The sequence below is a fragment of the Haemorhous mexicanus genome, chromosome 10 (genome assembly GCF_027477595.1).
Source record: "Haemorhous mexicanus isolate bHaeMex1 chromosome 10, bHaeMex1.pri, whole genome shotgun sequence".
NCBI classification, from domain to species: Eukaryota; Metazoa; Chordata; class Aves; order Passeriformes; family Fringillidae; genus Haemorhous; species Haemorhous mexicanus.
In genome coordinates this window covers 5,841,275-5,863,448 of record NC_082350.1, presented here as the reverse complement: position 1 = coordinate 5,863,448, position 22,174 = coordinate 5,841,275, and the positions used below count along the sequence as shown (strand labels likewise).

General features: G+C 46.8%; 1 protein-coding gene across 2 annotated transcripts in view; it reads left to right on the top strand.

Annotated features, from left to right (window-relative positions):
• Positions 1–18,411, top strand: part of RYK (receptor like tyrosine kinase) — a 55,261-nt gene extending 36,850 nt beyond the window's left edge. For both annotated transcript variants that reach the window (XM_059855092.1, XM_059855093.1), the window contains exons 10-15: positions 8,629–8,698; positions 9,267–9,399; positions 10,161–10,270; positions 12,782–12,941; positions 16,338–16,474; positions 17,402–18,411. In XM_059855092.1, coding sequence (XP_059711075.1) covers positions 8,629–8,698; positions 9,267–9,399; positions 10,161–10,270; positions 12,782–12,941; positions 16,338–16,474; positions 17,402–17,513 — 722 coding nt within the window. In that variant the 3' untranslated portion in view covers positions 17,514–18,411. The remainder of the gene's footprint in view (positions 1–8,628; positions 8,699–9,266; positions 9,400–10,160; positions 10,271–12,781; positions 12,942–16,337; positions 16,475–17,401) is intronic.
• The last annotated feature ends 3,763 nt before the right edge of the window (positions 18,412–22,174 follow it).

Sequence of the window (22,174 nt, the reverse complement as noted above, 5' to 3'; positions counted from 1 at the left end):
CTTGTTCAGCATGATCTGACTGCTTTCTCATCTGCCACAGAGTTTGGGGTCTTTCATTTGAACACTTTGTGAAGGTATTGAAGTACTTTTGAAGTGATTCAGTGATTATTTGTTCTGTAGCTCTTAAATTGAAGGGGTGTAAAAGTTGGAGGTGCTTCTTTTGAAGTCTCAACACCACATCTCTTATGAAGACTGGCTGCAGGAGGATTCATCCCTGGGTTTTACTCCAGATCCTTAAAAGAGTTTTTTCTTTCATGGAGCTTTAGTTCACTCCAGGGAGGAAGTTGTAACATGCCCATGGCAGTGACAAAGTTTCTACATGCAGGTTCATGAAATAGATGAGTTTATAAGGTTTTTTTAAATGCTGTATCATCTGTGTCTGGGTGCCTGAGCCTTCTGATATGTGCAGTGCCTTGTGCCAAGGAGAGCTTCAAAGGAAAATGGATCTCTTTTGGCTTTCTGGAACCTCTAATAACTTCAGACTGCAAAGATCCCAAGCTCTGGGGGAAAAGTGTGACTTGCTCAGACTGTCCTACATCCTTCATGTTGGCCATACAGCTGTTCTGTTGTCTTTGCACTTCACACTTCAGCTGTGTTCATTTGCTAGGCAAGGTGTTCAAAGTCATAATTGCTTTCACACTTAGACATTTCAGAGGAAAATTCATCTTTGTTCTGTCTTCAGACACTGATGGAGGTTGAGGATGTGTGTCACTGCCAGCAAGAACAAGGATATGTTGTCTAGAATATTTGGGATTTTGGAATCTTTGGATCAACACAACCTGAATGAGTCCTTTGTTAGAAAGATGAGAGACTTAGCTGGCATTTGCTTTCTTTGTTGTGTTTTTTGTTTTACAGAAAAATTGGGTTATGAGGATGGAATGCTTCACTTTCCAATTGGAGGTTTCCAATCCCTCTCAGGTTTGGGAAGTGTCTCTGATGGCATGCTTCTCCAAGCTGGCATTACATCTCTTGCCAGGGTTTAACAGATCCCTCCAGCCTTTCTGGGGAATCTTTTAAATCATCTGATGTTAGAGGAAGAAGAAAACACACAAGTTTCACCTTTGATTTAAAGAACACATTGTTTAATGGTGCTTTTCCTGTGAAGGAGAAAATTCTCAGCAAAACAAATGGAATTGTGTTATTCCAGGAACATATGAAGTGAGGGTGAGCTGTGCAGAGCCCTGACTCATTTAGGATGTTCTGGCCAAGGTACACTTTTGGTGAAAACAACACAGTGTGCTGTTCAAGATAACCCGGCTGCTCCCATTTCGTGTTCTAACCACTTAACATTTTTCTGATGTACAAGGAAGGAGTGTTTGGAAACAAACCATCCATGGAAAGCACTGGAAACAGAGTGTTGACAAAGGTCAGCTCTTTAAACTTTATTGTTCTACCAACTTTTAACAAAGCTTTGAGTTCTGTCATCTTAGGTCACTAGAAGACTTTCAGCATTCTTGGTTATCTCTGACATTTTACTATTTAGAGCTTTTAAATTTATTGTTAGTCTAGTTAAGAGGAGATGCCCCGTTCCTGGAAGTGCTCAGGCCAGGCTGGACAGGGCTTGGAGCATTGTGATCTAGTGGAAGGTGTCCCTGCCCATGGCAGGAGGTGGAGTGAGATGAGCTTTAAGGTCCCTTCCAACCCAAACCATTCCAGGATTGCAAGACTGGTGACCCTTGAGGACTTCATGCAGTTGGGAGGTGTAGGAGTAAAAATCCTGAGAATTAGTCTGTGCCAAGCAGGAGAAAGCAGTGGGCACATTTAAGGGGATTTGAGTGGGGACAAGCAGCTCTGTGTTGACCAAGGTGAAGGTTTCTTGCTCCAGGTACCCCTTGGAGCAATCATAGTTGTTCTCAAGGGGTCATGTTTCAATTGATGGAATTTGCTCTTCTGGGCAGTTCATTCTTAAAAAGGACAGCCTTGTGAAACTAGTTCTAGGTTTAAGTTTGTACCTAAAACATACAGTATTTGAATTAATTGTTCAAAAGTATTTAATCTTCCAAAATCAGAAGGCAGGCTCCTGTTTTTGAAGAATATAGTTTATGCCAAAAAAAAAAAAAAAAAAAAAGCAAGAGTTACTGCTCATCTGAGCTAAATTCTTGTGTCTTTTTAAAGGAAGATACTTGAATTTAAAGAATTTGGGATAAGTGGCAAATTTCTGACTATCAGCCTAAAAATGCACTTGATTTGTCATTTAGTCCTAGTTCTTTAAGAAAATACCCTGAGACATCTAAAGCAGTACAGTATGCGTCAGAGAATACTGAGGGGATGATTTCCAAAGTATTGTACTATATTATTTAAAGGTTTATTATTCCATGTGCTAAAAGATATTCACCTGCAGGGCACTTTAATTTACATCCAGTTAAGATCTCTGGCACTTTAATTTACATCCAGTTAAGATCTCTCCTTGTACATCAGTTTTATTATGTGCTGTCCCTTGACCTTTGGACCAGGACATCAGTCATGTCTCTCTCTCCCAGTTTCACTTTCAACTTACTTAACACTTTCAGGTTCACTTTGAGTTAAATGGATTATTGAACAAATAGCCTTTTACTTCCTCCTCTTTGCTGCTGCTTCCTGGATTCTGGTGTTACTCTTACACAGGGAGCTAAGACTACCCCCAAATCCTGCTTTTCTCAGCCCTTTTTTGTGGTTTAAAACTGCATGTGCATTTGTAATGTAGGAAAACCAGAACAGCTTTCCCTATTTTAGCAGTGTCATGTTGACTCAATCCCAAGATTTATCAAAATTAGGCTTGGATTTGTCAGTGTGAGCTGCCTTGCTTTGCAAAATAAACTCGTGGTTGATATTTGGTGCCTGCATACCAGGACTGGAAGAGAAATCCTGCTCTGTAGAAATTTTGTCAAGACTAAGTGCAGTGTCCTGTGCTGTAACTTCTTCCTGCTGTGGTTTGGAGTGCATGTCTTACCTTTACAGGAGACTGGAATTCTGTAGGATGCAGGGCTGCCTTGGAAAGCAGGGGGATGTTGATTTGTGGAAGTGATGACCTGAACACCTCCTGCAGCTCTGAGCTACAAACAGGAGCACAGTGTGCTGTGCTCAGTCTGTGGCAGGAGGAGGGATCAGATGCTCCACTTGGCTCTGTCTCATTCCTGGGGCCTCGAAATTTGAAAGCTGAAATATTTTTTATGTCTACTTCCCTTTCTGCCTGTGAAAAAAGCAGGTTGGATCATGACTTCTTGCATTGCCTTCTGGTGAAGGTTACTTGATAGGAGCATTAAAAATGTCCTGTGCAACAGATGTGAGCACAGGTGTTGAATTGCTTCCAAGGACTCCTGTGGAGGGGTTAAAGCAGTACTCAGGCATGCATTCTCTTTGAACTGGGGTGGGATTCTGCCTTGGGAGCAGTTTTACCTAATTAATTGCCATGCAGAAACAGCAGTAATTAACAAGAATGTGTTGATACTGGGAGCATTTATCACTTGGAGCAGCTCTAGTCCTGCACTCTAAATTCCTGTGACCACTGTGCCTGCTTGTGTGGATGTCACCCTTCAATAACTGGAGCTTGTGCACTTTGTCATGGGATGTTTGGCAAAGCCCACAAGGCTGAAAAATAATAAGGGTAATAGAAGGTTGTGAAAAAAAACCAGGCAGGTGTGTAGAAAGTGGGCTGTGTAAGTGTTGTGAGGTGGGGAAGTGTTTCCTTGCAGTATGAGACAGGAGGAAGTTCAGGGGAGCAAGCCATTACAAATGGCCCAAAGATGAGAAAAGCTGCAGGTAAAACATCTTCTTAAACATTGCAGTTGGAAACATTCATCAGGAGCCTTGGAGCTCCTGCCTGTAGCATTTGCAGAGCTGCTTCTGACAGGAGTCTTGAAAGAATCTGCTGTTACTGCCTCTAGCAGGCTGTGAGAGAGTTCAAATGGGACTCAGTTCAGTTTTGAAACCTGTGGTTACATGGGTTTTCAGGTTCTGCTTTGTCTTCTGAGGAAATAGCTTTCAGTGACCATTCTACACCCAGAAGTCTTTTAGATTGTAGTACTGCCTGAGAGGGGGCTGTGCTGAGGTGGGTGTCAGTCTGTTCTCCCAGGGAACAGGAGACAGGACAAGAAGAAATTGCCTCAAGTTGCTCCAGGGGAAGTTTAGGTTGGATATTAGGGAAAATTTCTTCCCAGAACAGCTGTCCAACCCTGGCACAGCTGTCTGGGGCAGTGATGGAGTCCCCATCCCTGAAGGGATTTAACAGAGGTGTGAATGTGGCACTTGGGGACATGGGTTAGGAGTGGCTTTGGCAGCACTGGGGGAATGAGTGGACTTGATCTTGGAGGGCTTTTCTAACCTCAAGGATTCTGTGATCCTACTTAAGCTGTGCTTTGCAGTTTTGAGGCTCTGGGAGGTCTGACTTACAAAGTGACTCATGAAAGCATCCAGCTAATCAGTTCCCCACTGCAATATCCAGGTAATTGCTGCTTTTCATCTCTGCAACGTCCTCTGGGGTGTGGAGTGACTTTTCCTGGTGAAGCAGAGCCTGGTGCCCTGCAGCTGATGAGTGCCTGGTCTCAGAGCAGGCATTTCCCTTCAATTTAGTGTCATCACAGAACTGCCCCAAGATCTTTTCACCCAATGATTCATGTGATTGATAAAGAACAACGATTTTAAAATACGTTTTTGCAGCTGGATTTTAAGAAGTTGGTAAAAATGGAATAGGTGTTTTTCCTCTCCATGAACCAGCAAGGGGCCCCAGTACATCCCAGCACTCTTCTTCTCTAAAACCAGCAGTGCCAAGAGCCCCATTGTGCCTGGCTGCATACAAACCTGTGATATCAGGAGATAAAACTGCAGCTCCATCAGAGCTTGGAATCCTGCCTTGTTCTTGCCCTGGGCCTCAGGGCAGCCTTTCACAGCCAGGCTTTTGGGTAAAACCAGGGCTTGGAGAGCATCTTCCTCTCTGGAATTCATTCATCTCTCTCAGTCTTGGTTTTAGGCACCTTCTGAAAGTTGGACCTTTTTGATCCTCAGTATCTGGATTATTTCTGGGTGTTAAATCTTCCTCTGAACTTCCTGAAGTTGCTGCTCTTTGGTTTCTCAGCTGTTGGTGCATGATCACCTTGTGGGAATATGGCTGCTCATGAGTATCCAACTGCAACTCCATTTGTGGCTGAGCATTGACATGTTCTTAATCACAAATAATGGTAATATCTCAGTTCAGCTTTTTTCAGAGCTTTAAGGAAGTTTTAAAATGAGCCTTTGTTGCCTTGGAGCACCCAACTTAAATTCAGGGCTGTTCCTGGTGCCCAGATTTAATAAAGAGGAGACTGTGACCTCCTCAGTTATGTCTCCAAGTAGCTGTTGTCATTTCAGAGGTTTCTGGCTCTGTGGGAGGCTTTCCCCCCTCTCCCCTCTGTGGCTGTGCTTGTATCTGACATCTTCATGGATTTGGGGCAGACAAAAGGAGCCACAAAATCCATTGGGCTTTTTATTTTTACATCCCATGGGTGTGACAGGATCCTTCCCCTGTTCTGTTTGAGTGGCTGCACGAACAGCTCTGAGAAGAAAACAAGGTGTGTGTGCTTACATGTAGCACTCAGGGATTGACACAGTTTGGGGAATTTGGGATTATACATTGACCCAGGCAGGAAGATGAAATCTGTAGGATTCATCTCACTATGTCCTTGGAAAAAGGTCTCAGCAAGCTGGGATTGCTGTGGCACAGCTGTCACTGGCTTGGCTCTGGGGCTCTGTTTCTCTTATCAAAACTAGAAAGTGCTGGATTGATTTTAAGGGTTTTTAGTACAGGATGCTCAGATTCACCAGGCCCCCACAACAAAAACTGTAATATTGCCAAAATCACCTTTGTCCTGGTCTGTGAAGATGTGTGTGTTGGTTGCTCAAAAGTGGTTATAGTCTACGAAATGTGACAGAGTTTGTTTAACTGAACTTTTTCCTTTGTAACTGATGAAAATGCCTTAAAAGGAATTTAAGGAAGCCTAATTGCAGTGGGGACTGTTGCAGTAGCAGTATTTTGGTGTTCTTTTCCCCCTTTGGACAAGAAGCACTCCCAAGAAGTGGTGATTAATATTGTGTTTTGAATTATATCTAGCACAAACCCACAATAATCAAATTGTGTGGTGGCTCTAAATTGGCACTGGTCTCAACAAGGGGAGAATTAGCCTTGAACACTATTGTTTGTTCTGAGTCTGTTGAATTTGTTGGTGTTGGGTAAGGTTTTTTTCATGCAGAAAACAAGGAAATAATATTGATAAGCAAACACAATATGGATGGGGGGACTGTTTCACAAGATAAGATTTCAGTTTCCGTATATACTTGCCTGGGAGTCAATCATCCTTTTGGGTGCCCAACCATTATAACCTGGAGAGAAAACAAAACTGACCTGCTGGAAACTTCCCTGAGTGCTGGAAAGGGAAAGGCTTTGGCAGAAGAGTCACCAGGAGGAGATGAATGGGTGCATTGTCCAAACCAGCCGGACTCGTTCTGTAGATCTGAAATCCACTCTGAAACAATCTCTGATTTAAAGCTGCAAATTACTGCTTGGTGGCTCTTATAATTAAAACCAGTTCAGCAAGCACAGGGCCAGAGAGTGTGTGAGGAGTTAATCAGCTTAAACTCACACCCAGGAATCTCTTTCCTGCCTTCATCATGTGCTGGGTGAAGAGGTTGATGTCTTTGGGCCCTGTAATTACTGCTGAAGCTCTGTACAGGTAACCTGCTCCTCTGCCTTCTCAGAATCTGCTTTTCCACCTCCATTTTTAATACTGGCTTTTAGAGCTGCCTGATTCAGTCATTCAGGTCTGTGTAACTTTGTTTTAAGGTAGGATCTTGGTTTTTCTTTCCTCTTTCCAAGCCTTTTTGTCTCATGCATAATCGAATTCATCAGGTGTCCAGCCCATAGGGCTTCTGTTGGAGTGCAGACCAGACTTCAGCTGGCCATGGCTTCAGTGTCTCCTGCACTGCAAGAACCTGTTTGTACCATCCCCACATACAGAGTTGTTATCAAATAGAAGGGAATCATAGATTTGTTTGTGTTGGAAAAACCTTCCAAGACCATTGAGTCCAGCCATTCCCCCAGCACTGCCAAGGCCACCACTGACCCGTGTCCTCAAGTGCCACATCCACGCAGATTTAAACCCCTCCAGACTTAAATCCTTAACCAGTGCCCCAGGCAGCCTGTTCCAATGTCTGACCATCCTTTCTGTCAATAAATATTCCCAAGATCCAGTTTGACCCTCCCCTGCTGCAACTCAAGGCCATTCCCTCTCATCCTGTCCCCATTCCCTGGGAGCAGAGTCTGACCACCCCCAGCTGTCCCCTCCTGTCAGGAGTTGTGCAGAGCCACAAGGTCCCCCCTGAGCCTCCTTTTCTCCAGGCTGAGCCCCTTTCCAGCTCCCTCAGCCCCTCCTGGTTCTCCAGCCCCTTCCCCAGTTCTGTTCTCTTCCCTGGAGAAGCTCCAGCCCCTCAAAGTCCCTGTAGTGATGGGCCCAAAAGCACTGGCTGATGCATCCCATAATATACCACATATATACCTGTAATATGCCACCACAGTTGTCACTGATTTAGTGGCACCTCTGAGCTTCTCCAGAGTGCTCCCATCACTCTTCACCCAGCCAGAGTCCTGTTTTCTTTTGCAGGGCTCAGGCTGAGTTAGGAAAGGGTGTCAGGGCTGTACAGGGAGCAGGATCAGGCCTTGGAGGATGGAAAAGAGCAGAGGAATTCTTGTCCTTCCTCCCAGGGCAGTAAAACCTTGGCTTGACTCATCCAGGACATGTAAATTCCCCCTGATGCAGCAAGGAGAGCTCCTTGGGCTGTGCTAGGCTCTCCTGTGCCAGCTCCCTGCCAGAACTAGTCCCAGCATGAGGGAGACACAGAAAATGCTCCCAGGTGTGAGGGGGGTGGGATTGGGAGAGCTCTTGTTGATGTCTCCATAAGCTTCCCTGGAGGTTCTTGCCACCAAGGGGGGGAAAAAAACCCCAAATACACAAAGAGTGATGGGAAAGGGGTTCCAGGCACTACCTGTCCTCCTGCCCAGTGGATCTCCAATTGCTTTGGCTTGCTGGAGTTATCACAGATGCCTGAATTTTAGCTGGCAGCAGTGGTTTTAATTATTTATTCATTCTAAAAGGTGGGGGAGAGAACAGCACACAGTTCTAAGGTTCCCAAGAGTCAAGGGTGTCAAGCAGAGAACAAGGAAATAAGTAAATGTAGACATAAACAGCCTCCAGCCATGGGGCAAGAAACACAAGTGTACCTGGAGTGGTACCTCAGCAGCAAAGCAGTGTCCTTGGAGCACATTTGTGCTTGGGAAGCATTTGGCACATCCCACTTCTTCCATGGGCAGGATGGGACCACGCTGCCCAGTGCAGCTGGCTTGTGCCTGCCCAGGAGCTGTCAGGAAGTGCAGAGCCACAGCCTGTCAGCCCCTGGAATGTGCTTGATTTCCTTTCTGGGCTTGACCCCACTCCTTAAAGCAGAAATGAGCCTCAGAACTTGGCCTTGAACTTCGGGGCTTTTTGTAAGTGCCATTTTAAGGAAGGAGGCAAACAAGTTCTGTTCGTGCTCAAGCGACCTTAAGTGACTTGCAGAGCTGGACTGAATTTTAATTAATATGTTGATTTGTTTCCAAAGTTTATCTGTGGTTCCTTTTCCCCTCAGATCAAGCCTCGGAGGTGCAGGTGACAATGATGCTGACAGAAAGCTGTAAACTCAGAGGGCTTCACCACAGGTAAGGTGACAAATCCATGTCACTGTGAGGTGGAAGTACCTGGGCTAAAAGCCCCTGGGGAGAGGGAGCTCTTTGTTGGGAATTCTGTAGAATCATGGAATGCCAGGGTGGTTTGGGTGGGAAGGGACCTTAAAGATCATCTGCTGTGGGCAGAGACACCTTCTACTACCCCAGGCTGCTCCAAGTCCTTTCCAGCCTGGCCTTGGACACTTCCAGGGATCCAGGGGCAGCCACAGCTTCCCTGTGCACCCTGTGCCAGGGCCTCACCTCCCTCACAGGGAAGAATTTCTTCCCAATCTCCCATCTAACCCTACCCTCTGGCAGTGGGAAACCATTCCCTCTTATCCTGGCACTGCAAGTCTTGGTAAAAAGTCTCTTCATCGTTCTTGAAAGTCCCCTTTAACTGTCCAGGGATTCAGTTAATTGGACACGTTGTGCTCTGCAATTCCTAATATAAGATTAAATGCTTTTCATTCATGTCAAATTCATTTTATTGCTGTGTTTAGGAATCAAAAGTATTTTAATCAAATTTCAGCTCCATAACATTAGGAATTTCTGTGTCTTCCAGGAATCTGCTGCCTATCACTCATGTCTGTATAGAGGAGGGAGAGAAACCAATGGTGCTGCTGCCCTACATGAACTGGGGGAACCTTAAACTCTTCCTGAGACAGTGCAAATTGGTGGAGGCCAACAATCCTCAGGTACCCTCGGGCATCTGGGACTTTGTGGCCATTAAATCTTCATTGCTCTGGCACCTGAGTTTGTGCCACCAGAGGAATGGTTGTGGCACTCTCCTGTTCAGTGTGATCCAGGAGAACTGCAGAGGTGGCTCCCCAGCAAGTGTTTGCCTTGTTTCCCACCAGGAAAGCATTCCTGGATGTTCAGAGGGCAGGAAGCTGTCACCTCTCATTAGGGTAGGAGCTCAATTAATGCATCCTGAAATTATAGCAACAAATAGAGAAAGTTGTGGATTAAATTAAGGGAAGTTGTGTATGGAGAAATTTCAGATTTATTGATACTACTTTTGGTTTCTCAAGCTATATATACATGCAAGAATTTAATTATGATGGGACTGTGAAATTGCAAAAGGAGCTGAAGCAACAGCCTTTGATAATGGTTTTGGAGAGCAACAAGGATTTTGACTGTGCTGCTGCCTGGAATTAGCTGCTTTCCAGGGAAACAAAGTGAAAAGGTGTGAGAAGGGGTAAAATGGACCATTTTTGCCTATGTCCACTTCCAGTCAAAGGAAAAGTAGGTACAGAGAGTGAGGCATTTGCAAGATGGAAGTATTTTCCCTTGGCATGTCAAAAAAAGAAGTTAAAATTTCGAGTAAGGCACCATCATGAGTGCCCATAGGTGGTTGTGTTTGTGGGGACTGGAAGGGCTGGGGGCACTGGGACACAGCAAACCCTGCAGGTGCTGGGCTGAAGGGGCTGATGGCTGCTGCTCTGGGCTCTTGCAGGCAATTTCCCAGCAGGATCTGGTCCATATGGCCATCCAGATCGCCTGTGGGATGAGCTACCTGGCCAGGAGGGAGGTCATCCACAAAGACCTGGCTGCAAGGAACTGTGTGTAAGTACTGTCCCCTCTGCAGCTGCAGCTCCCTGCACTCTGCCTGAGCTCCCCTTCAGAATGCAGGGTTGGGGTCACTGATGTGGTCAGAGAAGTTGTTTTCCCCCAAAGCAAGGGGAACCAGGAGCTGTGGTTCTTAAGGATGCAGAACATCCTCTCTGTAAATGCTTCAGCTGGGTTTGTCTATCACTTTTTCAAGGGCTTGAAAAGAATTAAAGCTTCCTTTAACTTTAATAAAAACTTGGAGTATCTTTGACAGTTTAGCAGTGGATAGATTTTTGTTTGAAGTTGGTTTTCTTCATTTTTTTCTCCTTAAAAACTGAGTTAAAGACTTTGTTCATTGGTAGATTTTTTAGTTGCCAAATGATGGATAGATACAAATGTGCTCCGGAATGGCAGGAATGCCAGAGAGGGGTTTGAGAGCATCCTCAGGTTGGAATACACCCCAGAATGTAGCTGTGGAGGTGTTTGGTGGCCTTCTAGGAGCTCAGTCACTCAGTGACCACAGTCTCTGCTGTTGTGCCCCAACAGGATGCTCAGTGTGATGGGCTCCTCACAGATCCTGTTCCTAATTCCTATTGCTGTTCCTCACTGCTGAGGACTAAGTGTGACCACAGCAGGCAGAGATCACAAACCTCAGGGACATCACCTGCAGCTTTATGTTTGGAAAGAGAAAGAGGTGCCAGTAGCCAAGGTTCCCTGAAGGACTTGGTTCCACCAGCCCCTCTTTGTTCCCCAGGTTTGCTCTGGGTGGTGAAAGGCTGGGAAGTGCATCAGACCCATCTCCTAATTGTGGGAAGGGAGCCAAGATTCCAGTGATCTTGGCAGGTTTAAGGGAGGAAATGCTTGTGGCCTCATGTGCCCATGGCACAGCCAGGTCCCGTTACAGTGGACATGAGGGTTACACAAGTCCAGGGCTCTCTAATTGCTGGGGAATTGCCCTTTGCATTGCATTTGTTTTCAAACAGGTCTTCTAGGAATTTCTCTGACCTCTTAAGAATGACTAGATAGGAAATTTCCTATTGTGTAAATTTTGAGGATAATGAACTGGCCTGAAAGTGCATAGAAAAAAAAAAAGGTATCTGAAATAGTAAAGAGAGAAGCACACAGAGCATTTATATTTCATTTTTCTCATCAAAATAAATAATTGGCATGATGAGAAGACAACAAAAACCAGTTTGTTACAATACCCCCACCCCAGTGTTCCTTCTGTATATTTGTCATACAATGTTGAAGCCAACATCTTTGCCATATTCTGAAGTCAGCTGTTTGTGAGAACACTGAACTTTATTGCACACAGTTTTATGTTCAAAGAGTTTGAATCACACCCCAGAGGGGGCAAATTCTCTGTGCTGTTTTGAGTCATCTTTTCTTGATTAAAGTAAGTTTCCCTTAGTACCCTGTTTGTGACAAGCATCAATATCTGTTGGGGAGGGAATAAAGACTTGTTCAGCAGATGGCTTGATTGGAGACTGCTTTTGGACCACAAAGGGTGCTGGATGGTTAAAGATATTACTGGCTCTTTCTTTGCTTAGATCTTTGCCTCATTATTGCCACAGAGGTACTAGAGCTGCAAAGTGTTTAATTGTTCTGATAGGGGATCTCCAAAAGAGCAGGAGTAACTTGAGGCAGTTACTTGTTTGCTTTAAGAGTGTTTTTTCACACTTGTAAGTGTTTGGTTTTATTGAATCAAGCCTGCTGATTTTTCTAGTGCTTATCAGTTGGCACAGAATGAACTGGTGCTGTGATAATATTTGCTAATCACAGAGTAAGCATATCTTGATGCAGGAGAGTGCCAGTGCCCGAGCTGTGGATTAGCAGTCCCCAGTGAGATGCTGAGTGTGGCCCTTGGGGCTGGGCAGAGCTGTTGGCTGTGGGGGTGCTGACCTATTGGAATGTTACCAATATTGCAGACAGGACGTGCCTGAGCTTGTCTGGTCCTTGCTGCTGGACCAAATGGTGGCTCTGTGGTGTTACACCCCAGAGACACTTTTTTGGCTAGCTGGATGTTGCAGGTGGGTGTTGGGAGGTATGAAGGAGCTCAGGTTTCCCTCTGATGGAGGCTTTAAGGTGATGGAGAAGGAAAGGAGTTGGTTCTGATGGAGGGTTTTAATCCAGAGCTTTATTCCTGGCCCACAGGCCTCTGAATGCAGCACCTCCTCCAACAGAACTCTCAGACAGTGTGGTTGCTGGCTCTTTTAACCTGGGGGAGAGGGGGAGGGAAGGGGTAGGAATCCCCCAGCCAGGTACAGGAGAGGAGGTCTCAAGGGACAAAGGACACCTGGATGGCCCAATGCCCCCCGGGGGTAGAGGGCATCCTTTGAATCTGTCAATCACTCTGTCAATGCCCTTCTGGAATTCCAGGATTGACAGGCAGTGCTCAGCAGGGATCGGGGAGGGGAAAGGAGAGGTGACTGACACACTGGGAGGGATCATCAGGGGAGGAACCCAGGGTTCTGAGGTAAATCCTGAGCTCACACCAGCCCCTGACCTGCTGTTCTGTGTGCCCAGCATCGACGAGGCGCTGCAGGTGAAGATCACGGACAACGCGCTGTCGCGGGACCTGTTCCCCATGGACTACCACTGCCTGGGGGACAACGAGAACAGGCCCGTGCGCTGGATGGCCCTGGAAAGCCTGGTCAACAATGAGTTCTCCAGTGCTAGTGATGTGGTGAGGGTCTTTTTCCCCTCCTCTTGTGTTTTGGAAATGTGTTTTGTTGACATTTTGCTCTTTTTTCAGCTGTTGGAGACTCACAGAATCCCAGAATGGTTGGGATTGGAAGGGACCTTTAAAGCCCATTTAATTCCACTCCCTGCCATGGAAGGGGACGCCACTGTCCCAGGTGGCTCCAAGACCTGTCAAGCCTGGCCTGGAACACTTCCAGGGATGGGGCAGCCACAGCTGCTGCTGGACACCCTGTGCCAGGGTCTCCCCACCCTCATAGAGAACAATTTCTTCCCAATATTTCATCTAATGCTGCCCTCTGGCAGTGTGCAGCCATTTCCCCCTTGTCCCGTCCTTCCATCCCTTGTCCCAAGTCCCTCTCCAGCTCTCCTGGAGCCTCTTTAGGCACTGGAAGGTGCTGTGATGTCTCCCTGGAGCCTCTCTTCTCCAGGTGAACCCCCAAGTTCCCCCAGCCTGGCTCCAGAGCACTGATGCTCCAGCCCTTTCTGTAGCCTCCTCTGGACTCACTCCAGCAGCTCCAACATTCTTCTGATGTTGGGGACCCCAGAGCTGGAGACAGGAGATCATGGCACTGGATAGGTAACAGTGGCTTGTTCAGAGCAGCATCTCTACTCCCACTCCTGCATCAGCTGCTCATGGCAGGTGGTTCAGGGCTCAGTCAGGCCCTTCGTGCACAGCAGAAGTGCCCCTTGCTCCCTGTTCCCTTGGGAGTGCTGGCAGGGAGCACACTCCAATTCAGGGAGCTGCACTGGGACTAGTCTGCTTTTCATAAAGTATTCCAGCTTGGAAGGGACCCACAAGGATCATCCAGTCCAGCTCCTGGCCCTGCACAGACACCCCAACAATCCCAAATGCTCCCGGAGCTCTGGCAGCCTTGGGGCCATGCCCATTCCTTGGGGAGCCTGGGCAGTGCCCCAGCACCCTCTGGAAGTCCAGGTGGGCATCCATTCCTCACTCTGTGCTCTGTCTGCTCAGCACAGATCTGGTCAGGCACAGCTTCCCTTGATAAATCCACACTGGCTGTTCCCAGACGTCCCTGTGCTTCACAGACATGGGAGTGAGCTCCCTGACATTAGCAGGAGCTGGTGGTTGACTGTGTGGCCCATAGTCCCCCAAATCCCAGCTCTTCCAGAAGATGCCTTCATTCCAGTGGCCAGGAACCTCTCCCAGCTGAGGTGACCTTTCAGAGATCAGAGCAGTGTTGCAGTGACCTCAGCTTGTTCCCTAGGATGCATCCCATCCAGGATAGTGGTCTGGTGCCAGTTTGGGAAACTTTAGAGAAGTTCTGGTTGGTTTTTTTCCCTCCATGGTCTCTGTACTAGTGCTGCAGCCATGTAAACAAGGAGAAGGAGGAAGGAAGGGAAGGTGCCAGTTGTGCTCCACATGTGTATTCATTGGAAAACACATGGGGGTTTGTGTTAGATCCAGCCTGAAGACAGAAGAGGAAATGGAAGTTGCCTGTAAAAGCATGTTTTTAGAGAGCTAAATGAACTCAGTCAAATGGTGGCTTTTTTATCTTTACTTTTTTAAAAAAAATCTGGGACATGAAAGCAATTACTGCTTGTGAGAACTGGGAAATCAAAGCTTATGTAACAGCAGCAGTGAGATGTGGAATTTTATTAGGATGAGTAAATCTCATTATTGTAGCAATTTTTGAAAACTCCAGTGCAATTCTGCCTCTCTTCCAGCCCATTTTAACCAGAAGTACTTTTTTCATTGCTTAGGGATAAATGCCACCCACCTTTTAACACCCAATTCTAACTGCAGACACGTGGCCATCTGAGTTTTGTAGAGTTCAAAAGTGAACAGTTTTTCTGGGTGTAGAAAACACCATGTGCCCTAAATATCAGCTTTGCATCTACCTGGACTCCTTTCATAAAAAGCTGATGTCAGATGTTTTTGTGGGTTTGGTAGGAACAAACCCAGTGATCCATTGCATGTAACAGGGAATGGGTGATGAAGTCTGGTACAAACAGTGTCTGTGTCTGCAGAGATGCCAGGGGATGTGTTCCAGGCTTGCTTTTTGGATGACTTTCTTTCAAATGTGTTTGCTGGCTTGAAACTTTCCCAATAATGTGTTGCTCCCCTGCCAACAGCTCTATCAGTCAGCCAGAGTGTAGGAAAACAAACCACGATTCCTGCTGAATCTTAATTCTGTGTTTTTCCTGCTGTTGGATGTGAAATTCTGCATCTCTTCATGCCATTTTTATGCAGCTACCTATGGAATTAGAACAGCTCTATTCCCAGAATGGTTTTGCTTGAATCACTCTCTCATCTTCATGATCACCCCTTGTCCCTCAGCACTCTTCTCCACAGCAGCTAAAAAGGGGCTTTGTTTCCTTTGGTGGCTGTTTGGAGTGGGGCCACATCTCCCCCTCTGCCCTTCCCACCTGAAAATATCCCTTCCCTGAGGCTTGGGTCAAGGCAGTGAGTGGGATTTCTCTTGATTAAAACAAGAATTGTGTGAGCCTTGCGTGATTCTGCCCCTTTTTAATGAATGATGATGTTTAGCTTGAGTAGTGAGTCACGAGCGTGCAGTATCAGCCCCATCTCTGTTTGGTCTCCTGGGTCTCTGGATACCAGATAATAAATCATTTTCCTTGTACTCTGCTTGTATGTGGATTCATAGATGGGTTTTTCATCACTTCAAGCTCCTTCTGGCAAGGGTTGCCAGATGAATGTGTTGAATCCTGATCAGGTTTACTGAGATGAAATCTCTTTTTTTTTTCCTGAGTCCTGTTCCTGAACATACTCTCCAAATATACACATTATTTGGAATTAAAAAATATAATTTCATTTCTTATCCTTTGAATTTTGCAGACTTTTTTGGAGGATTTTTGAGGCATTTTAAAGAAGTAGAATGTAAAAAAACAAATAACTTTTATAGGAGATAATAATTTAATGTTCAGTAATTTAGATTTAGGTGTTCTGTAATTTTCATGTTTAAAAATGCATGATTTCTAAGCACTGATGTCTTAATGCAGTAAGATTTTAAGTTTAGTTTGACTTTGTAGAACCACAGGTTGGTTTGGGGTGGGAGGAACCTGAAGACCATCTGGATCCTACTCCCTGCCATGGGCAGGGACATCTTCCACTAGCCCAGGTTGCTCCAAACCCCATGCAGCCTGACCATGAACACTTCCAGGGATGATGGGGCAGCCACAGCTTCTCTGGGCAATTTATCACCAGTTCTGTGATTTTTCATTAGCCCAGTTCAAGACATGTTGAATTTGGTTATATATACAGCATTTATGTAAAGCATTCTTACTGTGTGTAATTGTCTTGGTCAGTAATCCCCCTCACAGCTGACTCTGTGGGCTGGCTGGAGGAGCTCTGGGGGGTTCAGCATGTTGTGTTAATGCCTGCACTGTTCCTTTGCAGTGGGCCTTTGGGGTGACACTGTGGGAGCTGATGACCCTGGGCCAGACCCCCTACGTGGACATCGACCCCTTCGAGATGGCAGCTTATTTAAAGGATGGCTATCGAATAGCTCAGCCCATCAACTGCCCCGATGAACTGTGAGTGCCTCTGCTGGGGAAGGAGAAAGCTCCTGCTTTCTGCTTGGGGTGCTGAGCCAGGCTGCCCAAAGAGACAGCCAGGGCTGCCTTTCCTTGCCTGTTTGCTCTGCCTGGCAGGCAAACCCTGGGGTAAACGTTGCTCGTGGAACTCTGGCTCTGGGGTCCCCAGCATCAGAAGGAAGTGGAGCTGATGGAGTGAGTCCAGAGGAGGCCATGGAGATATTCTGATGGCTGGAGCCCCCTCTGCCCTGGAGACAGTGATAGTGTTCAGCCTGGACCAGAGAAGGCTCCAGGGAGAACTTAGAGTCCCTTCCAATGCCTAAACAGGCTCCAGAAGAGCAGGAGAGGGATTTGGGACAAAGGGTAGAGTGACAGGACAAGGAGAAATGGCTTCCCAGTGCCAGAGGGCAGGGTTAGATGGGATATTGGGAAGGAATTCCTCCCTGTGAGGGTGCTGAGGCCCTGGCACAGGTTGCCCAGAGGAGCTGTGGCTGCCTCATCCCTGCAAGTGTTCCAGGCCAGGCTGGACAGGGCTTGGAGCAACCTGGGCTAGTGGGAAGTGTCCCTGGCCCTGGCAGGGGTGGGACTAGATAATCCTCAAGGTCCCTTCCAACCCAAACCATTCCATGCTTTTATAGCAGTTGAGCAATTTCCAGTGAACTCTGTACTGCTCCTTCCTGGATTACCATGGGTTATGTCCTAAATCAAGCCAGGACCTCTGGTGACAGCCCCTTTGCTCATCATTCCATGTGTCCATCCTTGGAAGGAGCTGTTCAGCATTATGAACCATAAGATGCAGGGCTCCTTGTCTCTCTCTGGTTGCTCAGCCAGTTTCCCCGTGGCAGATGCTGTTTTGCCTTTCAGGCTGGGGCTGTGGTTGCCTGGCTGACACAGTTCCCCTGTGCTCCATGTGCCTCTGTGTTGCAGGTTTGCTGTGATGGCCTGCTGTTGGGCCCTAGATCCTGAGGAGAGACCCAAGTTTCAGCAGCTGGTGCAATGTCTCACTGAATTTCATGCAGCATTGGGAGCCTATGTCTGAAACAGCAGCAGAAGATGGAATTCCCTGCTTGGGAGAAGCCATGGCATCCACCTGCAGCTCCTTGCATCCCTTGGACTCACACACATGATGTGTATAAAGCAACACTACAGGGAGAAAGCACTTCTTCCAAAACACTGTGCCTTAGAATGCCTTAGTAGTCTCAAGTTTTTTTGTAAGACCTCTTGGTGTTGAATATTTTCTAGATATCACTTTTGCTAAGTTAAATTGAGACCTTTTGGTTTGCCATCAGGATTTGTAAAGTGTAGAGATAGTGAACTGAAACATGAGATTTGGATGGACTTTGCACTCTGACAGCAGACACGTGATTTTTTTCAGAAGGGTTTATGGAACTGGTAGAAAAGTGAGGAGAGGGGAAATGAAAAAAAAAAAAACACACTGCAGAAAATTTTCCCTGCTTTTAACAAAATGTTGAAACTGAATCTTTCTGACCAGCTCTAGTGTTTGTACTTGTATGTATCTGGAATAGCTTTTTAGTATCAACTTCTTCTATTTTGAGACAACAGCACATTATGGTTGGATCCACACATCTTACCTTTTTAACCCATTCACAGATGTTCTTTGGAAAAGCTGGTCTTCAGGATACAACATCTCCTTTCTAAAGTGATGATGTAAAAGTGATCCCAGTTTACCTCAAACAGAGAGTGGTGAAAGTGGGCTAAGAATGGTGCCCCTCCTTTCACATCAAAGGATTTTTGAGATGGTTTTATGTGCTAACTAAAGGCCTTCAGAGAAGCGCCAGAGCAGCCCCTGTGTGGGTGTCTGTCACCTCAGGCTTCTGCCCCGCAGTTTCTCTTGTTCAAAAAGGTACTGGTTGTTTTTTATGGGCTTTTGTGGCCTGAAATGGGCTTAAATATATAAATATATATTTGTAAAGACACTTGCAGAGTAAAGAATGTTTTTCTATTACACCTAACGTGAAAGCTTGGTCCCTCACCTTGCCCTGTGTGTGCAGGAGTGTGCAGGTTGCTGGTGGTTAGGTTGGAGTTGGCAGGAAGAGAAGGTGGATTCCCTGGAGCTGGTCCCTGAGACTTCAGGAATTATTCTGCTGCCTTCCTTATCCCAGAGATCCAATCCACCCCAGGTTGTTTTGAACTTTGCATAAGAGGATTGAACATGTTTTTTCAGCAAAATGTGTGATTTGAGCTTTTTCTATATGTAACAAAGTCACTTGCAGGATGGCTCCTGGTTCTCCTGGTGAACTGCAGGCTGCATCCTCTGCCTGGTGGCACCACGAGGAGGGTTGTGCTTCAGCACAGTGTGGGACATGAAAAGTTGCCTTTTGTCTCTCACCATCTGCAGCTGAGCACCCAGTGCCTTGAGTGTTTGTGCAACTGCCGGGGTGGGACATTGCCCTGACAGGCTCTGGAGCCATTGCAGTGTTTTAGGAGACTGCTGTGCAAGTATGAGCAGCTGGATTTGGCTGGCTCATGCAGATGTGCAGCTTCTGTTCTTTCCAGAGTTGTGAACCTTGCTGAGGACAATCAGTCATCTCAGAGGATTAATGAGGCAGAGCCTTGTGTGGTCCATGTCTCTCAAAACCCCAGAGCTTTCCTGTCTGTACTCCAGGGTTTGTTACCTGTGACCAGTGACCTAAGTCTTGCTTTATCCTGGAAGGAAACTTTCCTGCTGGCTCAAGTTTGGGCACGTTGTGATGGGCTGTGCTTGCCTGACAGAATTGGAACTGGTTTTGTTTGGTTGAGTTTGGAGTTTAGGGACAGCAGCAGGGCCTTGGGTGTGTGGTCTCTCCACTGTGACCTGGGGAACTGGTACCAGTGGCAGGACTTGACGGTGACGTGGGTGTTGAAGTCAGCAGTGGCAGTTCCTGACACCCAGGTCGGTGTTCCAGCAGGATCTGTGGAGATCACAGCTCTAAAAGTGAGGTTGGAGAACAGCCCAGGGTGAAAATGATCCACCTCTTCTCTGTGCCCAGGGCAGGGTCACGTGCACACAGGATGTGCATTGTGCAATTCTGCTCACACCCCAGGGGTGTCACAGGTGACATCTGACCACGGTGGGCTGGACGTGGCTCAGGGATGTGCTGCACCTGAACCTGCTCGACTCGGAGCTGTGGGAGCAGGAAATGTGTCACCTTTCCCTTCCCTGGGCTGCTTCTCCCCTGCCTTCATCCACAAAGACTGGGAAGTGCTTCAGCACAGCTTAGGGTACAGATACAACTCTTCATTTTGGAAATTTGCTTTCATTTAATCAGGGTTCATCTACAGGATGAGGGTGCTGGGCCACCTGCTCCACCCAGGGCAGTGGTGGAGTCCCCATCCCTGGAAGTGTTCAGAAAGCAGGTGGATGTGGCACTGTGGCATGTTTGGCATGGTGGGCTCTGGTCAAAGGTTGGACTCGGTGATCTTGGAGGTCTTGGAATGACCAAGGAGGTCTTGGAGGCCCCAATGATTCAATGCTTTGACCACAGGCATTCTGCTGATAGCAGAGCTACCTTGAGTAGATTCCTTGCAGGAATTTGTTGTACCTAAGACTGCAAATAGCTCTACTGCAGGGATTTTGCTGCATGTGCTGTACCTTAGCTGCAGGGGCTTTTGGGGGAACTCTTGAGGAGCAGATCACTGGGGTAGAAGGTTGGAAAGACAGACTTCCTGGAAGGAGAACATTGTTGGTAACTTCTAGTCTTAAAGTACGTGGAGAAGTCTCAGTGCGACCCTGGGAAGAGCTGGATGGAGCATGGCAGGGAGGTGAGGCAAGGAGATGAAGAACAGAAAGCTGTGGTTACACAAAAGAAGAAGCTAGGAAGATTGTGGCTCCCAGGTTTTGTTTTCTTGGGATGGTAATGCCAGAAGTCAAAATGAGGCAAGAAGGAGTAAAAAGCAAGAGGTGTTGAGCATTAAGTTGGTGGCTTAGGTGGAAAGCCAGCTGAAGGACAGGCAGGTGGGATGGATTTCTCTTTGAGGACTGAGGGCAGAGTTCTTGTGTGGACTCAGATGGAGGAGTGATCCCTCTGGAATGAAGAGAAGGATCAAACCATGGGGAGAGAAGAAGGCAGAGAGCAGACAGGGCTTCCTAAGCGATGGGTTGAGAGCTGTGATGTTGTTCAGGGAGGTGAAGGACACCTGGAAAACAACACTCAGAATATGGCTGCTCTGTGGTTTTTCCATGTATCTCAAGACACCTTGGAGGATCAAAACACTTTCCTTGTTCAGCTTCAAGTGCTTTGTTTCCTTTGTTTTATAGCTGTGTCCAGATTGGCAGCAAAGGGCGAGACTGAAATGGCAAAAGAAGGTGGGAATTAAGAGGTAACCTTGTTTTGTTTAATTTATTTTCTTCCCTGGAGTTTGACACTTGCAATCATCACCCCAGAGTGTTCAACAGCCTTTGTGCTGGGATCTGAGAAGGCTTCCAGCTCTTCTGTCTGGAAAGACTCATGTGTTGTGTGCTCTAAACTACAGCATGGAAAGGTCAGCTGGTGCTTGTCAGAGGTAAGTGGAGATACTGTCAAAACGGTGGAATTCCTCCCAGGGCATTGAGTTTAAACATTTTTTTTTGTGGTAGCTGATGGATGGGAATAATTTCAAAGAAAAAGAAGATTTAAAACAATAAGGAGAAAAGGTCACCAATCCAAATGCCAGTGTTAAAACTCTGACCTGGCACGTGAAGGGTGACCATGCCATCCCATTGGGAAGCAGCCCCCTTGGAGTGTGTTGTGCCTCACATCAGGTATTTTTTCAGCACAGCACATGTGCAAATGACCCATGGATTTTGAGTTCTTGAGGCTGTGGTAATTCAGCTGGAGAAATCCCTGTCAGTTGAATTGCTGCTGGTGCCAGTGGATTATCACAGGATGCTGTTTGATCTCAGCACAGGAATTTCAGTGAGGAGCCATTGGAAGAAATTAAAGAAATGTGTTAAAAACAAGCAGAAGAGCTCTGAGAACTGGTGTGAGGGATCCAAGTAGTTCCACTGGCACCACAGAATGCCTGATAAGGAGTCAGCCTGGCAGCTGGAATCTGTGGAGCTGCTGCTGGGGGAGTGAGGCACTGAATGCCCTGGCACATCCAGGTTCCTCCAGCCAGATAAGGACACTCCTGCAGCCATCCATGGGCTCCACACAGTGATGCTCCTGGTAATTGCTGCTGCCTCATGGGTGAGGGGGTGGAAAACCTACCTTTGCTCTGGGAGTGCCTTGGGAATATCAGATGGAAGTGGCATAGCTGAGAGGGAGTGTTTTGTGGTGGAGGGAATGTGCTTTATTCCTGATGGCTCACCCCGTTCCTGCAGGGAGTGTGCTGTGCCTGTCCTGATCTTAGGCTGGGTCTTGCTTGGAGCAACATCTAAGTGCTGCTGAGAAGGGCTTGTGTTGCTGTGCAGGAGGCAAAGGTTTGGCTGGAAGATTGGGGGGCTGTTTTGGGTCAAATTTTGGCCTGATTTGGCACTGATGGTTGGACTCAGCAGAGCTTGGCGTGTTCTCACATGGCTGAGCTCGATGTCCTGCTGCCAGACATGGTGGCTTTGCAGAAGATTCCAATGAAAACATTCTTCCACTAAGAAATCCAAGAATTAGACAAAGTTAAACAAAATAACATCTCCAAGCGTGCTTTTGACTCATATGCCAGCTTCTGTGCATTCCTAGGGTGGGAGAGGCTGGATCATCATCCTGTCTCCTCCTTTCCCTCCTT